Source organism: Triturus cristatus, chromosome 8, assembly GCF_964204655.1.
Source record: "Triturus cristatus chromosome 8, aTriCri1.1, whole genome shotgun sequence".
Taxonomy (NCBI): domain Eukaryota; kingdom Metazoa; phylum Chordata; class Amphibia; order Caudata; family Salamandridae; genus Triturus; species Triturus cristatus.
In genome coordinates this window covers 204,754,039-204,766,062 of record NC_140591.1, presented here as the reverse complement: position 1 = coordinate 204,766,062, position 12,024 = coordinate 204,754,039, and the positions used below count along the sequence as shown (strand labels likewise).

The following is a 12,024-nucleotide window of genomic DNA, read 5'->3' as shown; positions in this document are numbered from 1 at the left end:
TTGTGATGTCCTCCCCTCTACCCTCCACAACAGTAAACAATAGCTCCATATTGGGAGTCCTAAGGGAATCATCCCATGGGGAGCATGGGTCCACCGGCATAACACCCCTGCACTCATGACAGGGTGGCCGAGCTTATCACTTACTGCCCGAGCACCAGAGCCAATACGATCCGTCCTCAATGTCGATTGGTGCGCCGGGGGGGGGGGGGGGGGGGTTGGGGGGGGGTGTCGTGAGGGTGCAAAAATATGAACCTGTCGATCCAACATAGTCATTAGACCAGCAATATTACAGTTAGCAACAACCTGGCCCCTTAATAACTCTAAAGTATGGACTTATCTGCACAGCCCGCGTAGTGTGTCTAATCCATCAGTCATTGTCACTCAGATTATTTGCTGCCTGTGGGTCTTCCGATGGCGTTCTCTGCTTTTGCATACGCCAAAGCAGCCTTCACGTCCATGAAGAAGGTAGGTTTTCCGGGACCCTGGATCCGCAGTTTGGCAGGATAGATCAGCGAGTACTTGGTGCCAATCTGTTGAAATATCTTCTTGGCTGGCAGAAACTCTCTGCGGGCAGCCTGGACCTGTAGCGTGAAGTCTGGATACATGGCGATGTTATTACCATTATATTGTATGGCCCCTTTCTCTCGCGCCATTCGAAGGATCTCATCTCGATGCCTATAGTTGAGGACCCTCGCCAGTATGGGTCTCGGCGGCACCCCCGGTCGTGGCCTAGGACCTAGTGTTCTATGAGCCCGTTCTATGAGGAACATGGCGGATAAGGCAGGGCCGAAAAGGTCTTGCATCATGGTTTCTATGTACTTCTCCATATTTTGTATGTCTGTTGTTTCCGAAATCTCTGTAATTCGTACGTTATTCCTCCTCGATCTGGCTTCCAAATCCTCGTTCATTAACTTGATGGCACGCAGCACCTCGTCCATGTCCCGCAATTTCTTATCCATTTCAGTATGCCCCTCTTCCACCTCTGTAACTCAGGTTTCCAATACGCTCGTTCGGCCTTCTTGTTTTTCCATCCTGTGCGTGATCCTGTCCATTCTTTCTGCCAGAGAATCCTTCTTGGAGTCAAGGCCCTGGAGACTGGATTTCAGATCCTTAAACATGGAGCGGATGTCTTCCTCCGGCGGCATCGCCGAAGCCCCATCCTCCACCTGGCTCTGCTGGCTGGATTCACCTTCTGTCGCTTTGTTAGATTTTTTTTCAAAAGTGATTCTGGGTTGTCACGTGTCAGGCTTACCTATCTTGGCTGTCTTCTGGGCCCTCGAGGCAACGCCAGCCACAGGCGGGCACACTGCCCGTGAGCCACTCCGCCCGAGGCACGATTCACCAGCCTGTCGTTGTCCCACACATCCACAGGGGGATGACCTCCAACCCTTCTGTAGAGCAGCACGGCAGGCGCGGTTCCGACCACACTTTACCTCTGAGTGCACTCCTCCAGAGCGTCTCCGCAAGGACCCTACCGGTCCCTGCACTGTGGTATCAGCGTGTGGACGCCGTCAACCTCCACGTATGGCCTTTCTGCGAGCGCCCCGGCTTCTTCCGACTGTACCGCACAGTGTCAGTGCACATTTGTCACCATACCCTCCTCCATCTTTGCACTCCAGCGACACTCAGCAGCAGGATCCAACTTCTCCAACCCCCAGCAGCGACAACAGCCTGTGGCTCAGCTCGGCGCCAAACGCAGGGCCAATCCTTGCCTGCATTCCGTCCCGCACCAGCCACGACCAACGCCGCAATAGCTCCCCTTCAGACTATCTCAATGGGGCAGTCAGGCCACTGTCCTCATCCGAAAGTCCTAGGGTCACAGATCCGAGCAGCAAGCAGTCTTTACTTCCCCACACTGCGCCGCAGTCGCATTCACAGCTACATTCAAAGGTCACTTGCTAGTGCACAGGTCTGATGGCATGTAATTTCCCTGCTGGGAGTACAGTGCTGCCGCCACTCACATAATTGTCATGACCATGTCATGAATGATGTAATATGTGACGTCATCAGCCATGCATTGCGGGGGCGCGAGTTATATAGTTAGCTGAACTAACTATAACGGTGGAATTTGAATGGTTTTGTTCGAGTGAAATGTCCAACTAACTATAACGTCCCTGAAACCTATGGGTTTTTCAGTGAATTTCTAAGGTTTTTTAAATGCTAATTTCAACTATAACGTGCCTGAAACCTATGTTTTTTTCAGTGAAAAAAAAAATATATATATATATCCAAGCTCCAAAGTACCCAACGTACAAGGAGCACTCGAACGGCAACATGCTCATGAAGAGCCTTTATGGTATGCAATCCGCCGGCAGAATGATAACTTTAAGCAGTTCAATGCACCATGGATGCCTGACTCGTTTCGAAGTGTCCCCACTTCAGAGGCTTTGGCAATTGAAGGCGCATGGGACACGGCCCTCATCATTTAAATGCTCCAATGCATGCCCTGGATGGGACGCTCTGCAGCGACTAGCAGAGCATTATGGGCCTTGTAGTGTCCTTTGTCTCCAGATGGAGCGCGCAATGTTGCTGCTGTGACATTCATAGCCCCCAGATGGGCCTCGATGTGCCGGTGGATATGCTAAATCCGTTGCTGCCCCACGAAGTCGGCCTGCTCGATAACAGACCGCGTGGCCCCCAAATCCTGGGGTGGTGCTCCTTCGCGGCAGGCTGTGCCGCGTATTTATCCAAGCTCCAAAGTACCTAACGTTGCCGTTCGAGTGCTCCTTGTACATTGGGTACTTTGGAACTTGGATATATATATATATATCCAACTGAAAGTTTCTCGAACAGTGAAGCGCCTCACACGACGTCTTGTTTCAACCTTTCTTGATCGGAAGGCAGCAGGAAATCACAGCGCACTAATCCCTGCACAGTCTTTTCAAAGCCTCATGCCAAACGCATTTCTGGAGCAGTTCTCCCTTCATCAATGGCAGGCTAATGGAGGAAAGAAACAGCTGCTGTTACATCTTGTGCGGTTTTAAAGTTCGTAATCCCGCCCCAATGGGCGTATGCATAACGTGCATTCTGGTTAATGTGGTCTTCAAGTAAATTAAATCCTTCTGTCGTAGCAGCTGTAACTCGCACCTTCCAAAATGCTAAATCCTTCAGGTTGCTGGATAATCGTAGCGCCGCATTTCTTGCTCTTTTCATGCATCCGATTAGGCAACGTCGCTCTTGATGGTGCTCCCAACGTGAGAATGACCAGACCTGCGCTGTCAGCAGGGTGGCAGCTTTGTGGCCAGAGCAGGCCACTAAATATCCAAATGAAAGTTGCTTGAACAGTGAAGCGCCTCACACGACGTCTTGTTTGAACCTTTATTGATCGGAAGGCAGCAGGAAATCACAGCACACTAATCCCTGCACAGTCTTTTCAAAGCCTCATGCCAAACGTGTTTCCGGAGCAGTTCTCCCTTCATCAATGGCAAGCTAATGTCTCTTTGTAAATGCTACTTTAGTTCATTAGAAAGTGACTTGGAAAACTGATCAGCTATGTTTCTCAGGTATCGAGTGGAGCGAAGCCCCACATTTGCCCAACTTTAAATAAAACAAGCATTGGCAAATCTAATAGGATCGGCATTGGCTACCAGCCTTGTGACTAAGACCATGCTTGGCACTTCACTCTCAGCATTAGCTCTCTGCGAGTGAGGAACTGCGTGTTTTATTACTTTTTTTTTTTTAAAACAAAAGGAATCATTCGTTTTTAATATTTTGCTGTTGTTTAGTGTGGGTTAAACGTTGGGTGTTGATTTTCAGCGGGAGGGGGCCCGAGCTGTGTTTAATGTTCGAGGGAACTGCCAGGTGTACTTTTTTAGGTCAGCAGTCTAGTTGCTGACGCTTACGGGGACGTGACCAATCGGCTTAAATTTCGCCGATGACGCTTCCTCGGTTGGAACGTCACTCTCAGCGTTAGCTCTCTGTGAGTGAGGAACTGCGTGTTTTATTACTTATTTTGTTTAAAAACTAAAGGAATCATTTGTTTGTAATATTTTGCTGTTGTTTAGTGTGGGTTAAACGTTGGGTGTTGATTTTCAGCGGGAGGAGGCCCGAGCTGTGTTTAATGTTTGAGGGAACTGCCTGGTGTACTTTTTTAGGTCAGCAGTCTAGTTGCTGACGCTCATGGGGACGCGACCAATCGGCTTAAATTTCGACGATGATGCTTCCGCGCAGCGGGCGCGCCAGCGGCAAGCCCATCTGCGCCCGTCCGCGCCAGGGCGGGCCCAGGGACCAGACCCCCTGCCATACTCCCCCCACCCAGCTATGTATATTCGAGGGAACAGCTTCTTAAGTTTAGAGGTATGTCTCTGAGAGAGTGTCTCCATCATATGTTTGTAGATAGGAGGAACTCTCTTTGCGCCCACTGTAATTTTAAATTTACATCTTGCCCCTCACCTCGGGCAAAGCCGGACAGTGTTATTAAAATGTTGCTGCTAAATTGCCGTTCGTTACCTAAACATGCGACGGAGATATATTTACTCATTGAGGAAAACTTCCCTGACATTCTATTTCTCACCGAAACGTGGCTCACTAGGGAGTCTAATTTTAATATTGTGTGCGCCTTACCCCCTAATTATGTAATTTCGAGATATGATCGAGAGGATGGTCGAGGCGGGGGCGTTGCCATTATTTATAAGGATATCTTTAGCTGTAGGTCTACCATTAACCCAGTACCGCACTGTGAAAGTTTAGCCTTCTCAATTAGTTTCTCCCCTATTAATACGTTTTCTGGAATTTTAATCTACCGTCCTCCTGGAGCATCATCTAACTTTTGTAGTGAGCTTCCAGATATAGTTGCCAATTTGGCGAGTCCCCTCTCTAACTTTTCTATTTTGGGTGATTTTAATCTCCATTTTAATGAACCGCCTCCAATGTCATTCAGGAGCTCACTGACGGCCTGGACACTCTCCAACTTAAGCAAAAAGTGCCTGGCCCCACCCATGTTCATGGGCATTTGTTCGATCCTGTTTTTTCAAATTTACAACATCTTATAGTAACGGACCTTACTCCAATCCCCCCGATCATTTTGTATTATCTATGACATTGACACTGGCTGTGCCACTGTTGCCACGTATAAATATTAAGAAATATAGTCGTGTTTGGTCTCAACTACCCTTGGGAAAGTTCATCGCCGAGCTAAATAAAGCAGTACCTCTACCTCAGGCCAATGCTATTATTGCCTATGATAATTATAATAGCTGGATTGAATCTACTTTGGACTCAGTGCTTCCTAGCAAGGTATTCTATCATCGTATGGGAATCAACAAAAAGTCCTGGTATTCCCAGACTTTGAGGCATTTGAAACAATCATGCAAAAAACTAGAAAGAAGCTGGAGAAGGGATTATTCTGTGGGTAAAAAAGTTAAATATAGGGAAGCAATTAAATTGTGCAAAAATGAAATTAAGAAAGCTCAATCGAGCTTTTACTGTGAAAAGATCATTCTGGCTGCTAATTCTTCTCGTGAGATCTTTAAAATCACAAAGTCCCTTCTCACCCCTCCGAGTCCTCTTCCGGCTCCTGATAATGCCCAGCAGAGGTGTGACGAAATTGCAGAATACTTTTCCTCTAAAGTCCAAAAGATATATAATACATTTTTAAATGTTACTTTTTCGGGGGTCACTGTGACTATGGATAAGCAAACTCTGCTGAGTGAGTTTCCTCCTCTTTCCTTATCCTCTACGCAGGAACTTCTCAAACAGTTGAAATCAGGCTCCCCTTCCGATCCGGCACCGCCGTCTATTCTGAATCTGATATCTGACGTAGTCTCTCCGGTCATACGGGATGTGATAAACTCCTCCCTGGGTAGTGAAGTGGTTCCTCCTTTTTGGAAACAGGCCAGGGTCAAAGCATTATTGAAAAAGACTAATCTTGACCCAGAGGACTGGGCGAACTATCGGCCTATCTCCTTGTTGCCAGGCATCAGCAAATTGGCAGAAAAACATGTCAATACTGCCCTGTCCTCATTTCTTGAAAATAATAAGTGCCTCCATCCCTCCTAGACAGGTTTTAGATGCCATCAGGGAACTGAGACCGCACTCCTAGTTGTGATTGAGGAGACTAGGAAGAGCTTGGACGTCGGAGGCTGCGCGGCTCTAATATTATTGGATCTTAGCGCAGGCTTCGACACTGTCAATCATCAACTTATGATTCAGAGACTTAAGGAGGTGGGCGTAGAGGGAGTGGCGCTTCGCTGGTTTCAGTCCTTTCTGGAGAGTCTCTCTTTCTGTGTCTTTGAGGGCGAAGCTGCATCGGAGCATATTCCTTTGCAGGGTGGAGTTCCCCAGGGATCATCTCTTAGCCCTACCATGTTTAATATCTATATGAGATCTTTAGCTGAATTAGTATATCCCTGGGGCATCCAAATTATCACCTATGCGGATGACACACAACTTGTGGTGTTTCTAACCCAGAAGGGAAAACCAGAACTGGGTTTGTTTTCTTGTTTGGGAAAGATTTCGGACTGGATGGATAGGTCTTTTTTTAAGCTTAATGGTGCAAAAACGGAACTTATGTTGCTTGGGTACAATGTTCCCACTAGCATTGAAGCCTCTTGGCCTAGCTGTCTAGGTCCGCCACCGGTACCAAAGACTAAGATTAAGAGCTTAGAAGTCTGGTTGGACTGTAAGCTTGACCTAAAAGAACAGGCATGCAAGGTTGCAGCTAGCTGCTATGGACAGATCAGGATGATCAGGAACACTGGGCACTTCCAATAGGTTACAAACTGTTCAAAATTGTGCGGCCCATTTACTCATGAACATTCCTAAATATTGTTCAGCTAAACCAGCATTGGCTGCCCTGCACTGGCTTCCTGTTAAGGCCAGGATAGGCTTTAAGGCCCTTTGTATTTCCCACAAGGCCATTGCTGGGAAGGGTTCATCTATGATTCAGTCGCTGGTTCAACTCTATGTTCCAAATAGGATGCTGCGATCTAAGCATAAATTTTTGCTCAGAGTGCCAATGATCAAGCGAGCTCGCTCCGGAGGTCGTTTATTCTCGTACAGTGTTGCTATGCTATGGAATCGTCTGCCTGAGCATATCCGCGCGGAGCCCAATTATCTTAGTTTTAGGAAGCAGCTGAAGACCTTTCTTTTCCGGTGAGATATGTCTGATGAGTGAGGTGCCATGAGTAAGCGCTGGGATGCCTTTGGTTGCTATGTGCTATATAAATGTGTATTCATTCATTCATTCATGCTTGTGTTGGTTTATCATGGTTTTTGCAAAACTTTATAGCTGGAAAGCTGCCTCGCCCTCATCAATATATGAAATTGTTTTTGGGCTAAAATGGAAAATATTTTGAGGTCTCAAAAAGCACACAGTGCCATAGTGGATCCTGCACAAAAACTACTTTGCGCAAAATGTCATCACTCTCAGCTAACTTAACCAATGGTTAAGGTGGGCTGATTTGCACATGGTGTGTGCTGTAGCAAGTGGAAGAAAAATGGGAATGACAAAATAACAGACCAAAGGATAAAGAGAGTTTGTTGATCCCTGTATGCTGGGCTTTAAGAGGTCCAGGTCATGCCGGTGCTCAGCACTGACAATTCTAAAAAGTAGGTGCTGAGACGGGTCCTTATCGGGCTCTCCATTGTTGCCCTCATCCTCAGGGTTAAAGAAAGCAATCTGAACACTGCAGCAGCGCCACCCTTAACTGCCTTTGAGGTAACTTCAAAGAGACTCGTTGTAGGTCTTTCATAGTCTCATCATTTCAGAACTGAAGCATTTTCAATATTATATACAACAAAGCCATAGTTGTTGCTTATTTATCTTATACAACTAACAACCATTGACAAAGCCAATAGTCCTGGCTTGTTGTAGGTGTTACTTGTTGTATTATACATCTGGATGCCATGACAGAAACAGCAAAATATCAGTTGTTCCGTACACTATGCTAAGCACAGGTTTTTAGCTTAGGTGTTTTTAAGCCACACCCTTAATTGCATAGGCCACACCCCTTTGAGACACCCTCACCCCAGTTTCATCCTACTTAAAGCCCTGCCTGTAAGTAAGTATATTGTATAGATAATTTTGTAAAATCACACAGTTTGACTCACGCCAGAACTGAAACAAGCATTTTCAATGCAGTAGGTCTTGCATTTGCCAGAGTTTAAGCTATTGGCATTGTAAATGACAATGCCTTTTATTTATGTGTTTTGAAAACCAACACATATATAAAAGGTATTTTAATGGTGGCCGCGCCCCTTTCTTTAGACGCTGCTCGCCATATTCAGGTTACAGCGAGCCGCGTCTAAAGAAAGGGGTGCGGCCGCCATTAAATTGTAAGAACAGCATAGGGTGCTGTTACAAAAAAACATTGTGAAGCTCATAAACAAATATTTTTCTTTTTTGTAAAAGTGCCCCATGGCATGCCTTCAGTTTAACGGCGGCAGCGCCCCTTTGTTCAGATGCGGCTCACTGTACCCTGAATACGGTCGGCAGCGTCTAAAGTAAGGGGAGTGGCACTATTAAAGTGGAAGCATGGTATAGGGTGCTTTCACTGAAAGAAAACAAAAAGGTTTCATAGCGCGGCTGATAAATTAAAAGCTGACCGCGCTGGCAAATTAAATAAAGAAGCACGGCCCCTATAGTCAAAGCGGACTGCCATTACTAATTAAAATATAAAAGCAGGTGATGTGCTGCATTGTAGGAAAGCATGTTGTGGGTAGAATAGGGGAAAATCATTAAAGAAAATAGTGCTCACAGACCAGATAAAGCAGACCGTGTAACAGCACAAGTAAAAAGTCCAGTTCTCATGGGAGGTTACCAATGCAGACAAGGCGGTACCAAGGAGGGACTACTAAGCCTATTCATGAATCAAATGCAACGATTTAGAAAGGACAGTAACAGGAGCCAATTTGAAAAGATGGGTGGGTTATGGGCAGAGCTTCAAGTCCTACCTGAATACAGCATGCCTCGCAGAGCAGCACATGCGCTGCCCAGGCTCGACCTAAAAAGGAAATAGAAAATTGTGAACTGTTTTTTAATGGAAATTGTCTGCTGTTTTCATTGGTTGCTCTTTGTTTGACAGGTGATGGTAAATGGAAAAGAATGCCAGCCAAGTCATGCCAGCCCAAACAAGAAGCATGCCAAAGCCATGGCTGCTACTGCAGCGCTTCAAGAAATGGGCCTAGTACCAAAGGAGGGCGTGGACAACCCTGCAGGCGCCCCTGGGGCTCCAGAGAGCTAGTGACTGGTGTACATACAGCTCTACCACACATTTTAATGTGCTGTCCTGCCACTGAAAACACTGATAACCTGCTGATCAGCATTAATCAAAACACCCGAACAAACATGGTTATTTCCACTAAACAGAACATTTTTGTGCCATACTACTTCGGTGTGTTTGAACTGTTTACAACATTTCCATAAGTATTTCTGTTGAGACTACAATTGAGAAATTGACCATTTCAAGTCTAGCCTCTATTTCAAATGCCTGTTATGAATGTTATGTTTGGTCTTGTTTGTTCGTTTTTTATACAGTGTTTTGTATTTTGATTTGCTTCCATTTCTCTCTTCTAAAATGTCCATCCTTTCGTATGACACCTGTTGCTGCGCCCGCCACCAGAAGGACGCCAGCAGCAGCTGCTAATGCTATTCTGTGAATAGGCGGATGGACATTACAGGACAGTTCTATGGCCCGCACCATTCCCCAGAGAGAGAGAACTACACATTCTAACATGATGATGAAGGCTGTGAACATTAAAGGGCCAACGGCCTGGGAACGCGATGCTGGGGGACAACTCCCGCGTCAACCGTTCCCAGCATGGTATACAATATGTGGCGTGGTTTAGAAGAACATCTTGAATTTCTGACAAAATTCATGCACATCCGTTTTCTCGTCAGATTTTTGCGCATTGGACTGTGCCTGAGTGACACGATGTGCCCACCCGTTCCCGCCCAACCTGTTGCCATTGGTCTATGATGCCTGCCTTTTCTTTATCTATGTATAAATGTAAAATAAGCTCTGAAGAAGAAGCACGTGCTGTATGCCAATGTAGTGTCCTGTAAATTAAATTATGGTAAGGTAAATTCAAGAATTAATAAATGACGTACAAAAAATAACATCCCTTGAGCAAGATTTTTGCACTGAAGTTGACGTTAGATTAAGCATTTTTTCACAAAAGTATCCCACTTCTTTCGGCCGGGTTGTAAGTCTTGCTTTTTATGTTTGATTTTCCCAGTTTAATTTTACCATGATAACCGATAATAGCTTTGCACCTGTTGTTTAATCCTTATAAGGAGTCAAACAGCGATCCCTATAAGGAGTCAAACAGCGAATTACAATCGTCAACATAATGCTTCAGCAGCACAGAGGTCTCTCGTGATAAGTAGGAATGGGGCTTGTTGCTCTGAGGTTCAGCTGATTCCTCAACTAGTGCCTTGATGAGTGGGATTGATGGTAACTAAGTTGCCTAAGGACTGTTTCTTAGGCAGTGAGAGTTAGAGCTGCTGCCTGGGTTGGGCTTTCCTCCAGTCATCTTTGACAATCTACGTTTGTCCCAAATTTGCTGCAGCTTTTGTCTTTTTTGCAATGAGTGCTCAACTATGATGCTGGTTAGATTCCAAGTGCTGGTCTTGTGAAACCTCATTCTGCTTCCCCCAGATATGTGATGAAGTTCCTGGTCGTGTCACCATACTTCAAGGAGTTATCACCTTTTCTTCAGTGGTGAAGATTTAACAAACCTCCAAGAACCAACACATTTATTTTTCCATAGCACTGCTGTTGAATCAAGTCAAGAAATGTACCCTTGTATGTACTCATGAAGCCCATTGGTCTGTGTCTGGTGTGGGGTACACATTGCTACTTGACGTGTGTGTGCTTTCAGTTTGCAAGTAGATATCTTTGAGACAACCAGACTTGAAGATTAGCACAGCTGATGATTGTTTTATGTATCATTGCAAGGACAGTGATGGCCAAGAGATTGAGGGACTATTTAGATTGAGGACTTTCCCCGTTCGTCAGATGTGTGCAACGAGTGTGCAAATTGCTCATTGGAATTGCTGAGTTGAAATTTTTCTCACCTGTTCGTCACCAATGTCTAGTGCCTTTGATTAGCCTTACTGCTAAAGGTACGTGATAGTCATTACCGCTTTTAGGGGATGACTGATGCTTGAGTTATTCTGTCTCTTTATTGCTTTGTAATATTACTCCACTGTACTTATTACAATTCCTTACAGGGTATGGCTTTTAATGCTAACAAATGCCAAGAACCATTCATGATCCTTACTAACATTGCCCATTGATACTCGGAGCAAGAGGCTGATAATACCTATCTGAAAGAGACAATTAGTTTGGATTCCTCACCTTAGAATTACCCCCAGGCATCAGACTGGATCCGGAGACTTTTTTCCTTCAGCAGTACCTCTGCGCATTGATAGGTGGCATCGGTCGACTTCGCGTTCGTTTTTTTTTTTTTAAAACATATTTTATTGAGCGATTGCACAGATGGTACAGGACCCTGAATATCAGGGTCAACAACAGCATGACATTGCAGTATATCGTCGTAGCAATCTATTTGTGCATTTAGCAAGGATACATATCGAACAATAACAACCCCCCCTAACTCCCCCCACCCCTGCCCCTGTGTCGCACCCTGCCCATGGACTCCCTACCCTCGCCCCACAACCCCGCTGCCACATCATGCCGTAAGAAGAGGAATTCCCCAGTCGTCCCCTCCTACCTGGCACCCCTTCTTCCCGACTAGCCTCCCTAGGCCTTCCACTAATTAATCCACCTCTTCCACTGGTGGCTCCAGCCACAGTCCCCGGTAATCCGCCCATCTTTTCCATATTTTATAGTGCTTGCGTGGACACCCTCGGGCCACAAATATAGGCTGTTCCAGCCCCATACAGAAATCTAGGCTGTTCTTCCATGCTGCAATCGATGGGGCTCTAGGCGCCTTCCACGTTCGCGTTCGTTTTTGGCATCGTGGTCGCCGGAATAACATAGTGGTATCTACTTAGACGCCAACCTCACGTGCTGACGTCAGTTCTTTCTTTATCCGCGCCAGCCAGCGTGGATCCGGAGG

General features: G+C 45.9%; 1 protein-coding gene across 3 annotated transcripts in view; it reads left to right on the top strand.

Moving 5' to 3' along the window:
- Positions 1-10,054, top strand: part of SON (SON DNA and RNA binding protein) — a 722,851-nt gene extending 712,797 nt beyond the window's left edge. The window contains exon 12 of one of the 3 annotated variants that reach the window (XR_014967657.1): positions 9,024-9,154. Coding sequence is in view for 2 of the 3 variants with exons in the window: in XM_085621364.1 (XP_085477490.1) it covers positions 9,024-9,182 (159 nt within the window). In the remaining variant the exon portion in view is untranslated. Of the gene's footprint in view, positions 1-9,023 lie in introns of all 3 variants that reach the window. The other 2 variants (XM_085621364.1, XM_085621369.1) reach the window with 2 other exon arrangements.
- Positions 10,055-12,024: the final 1,970 nt, after the last annotated feature.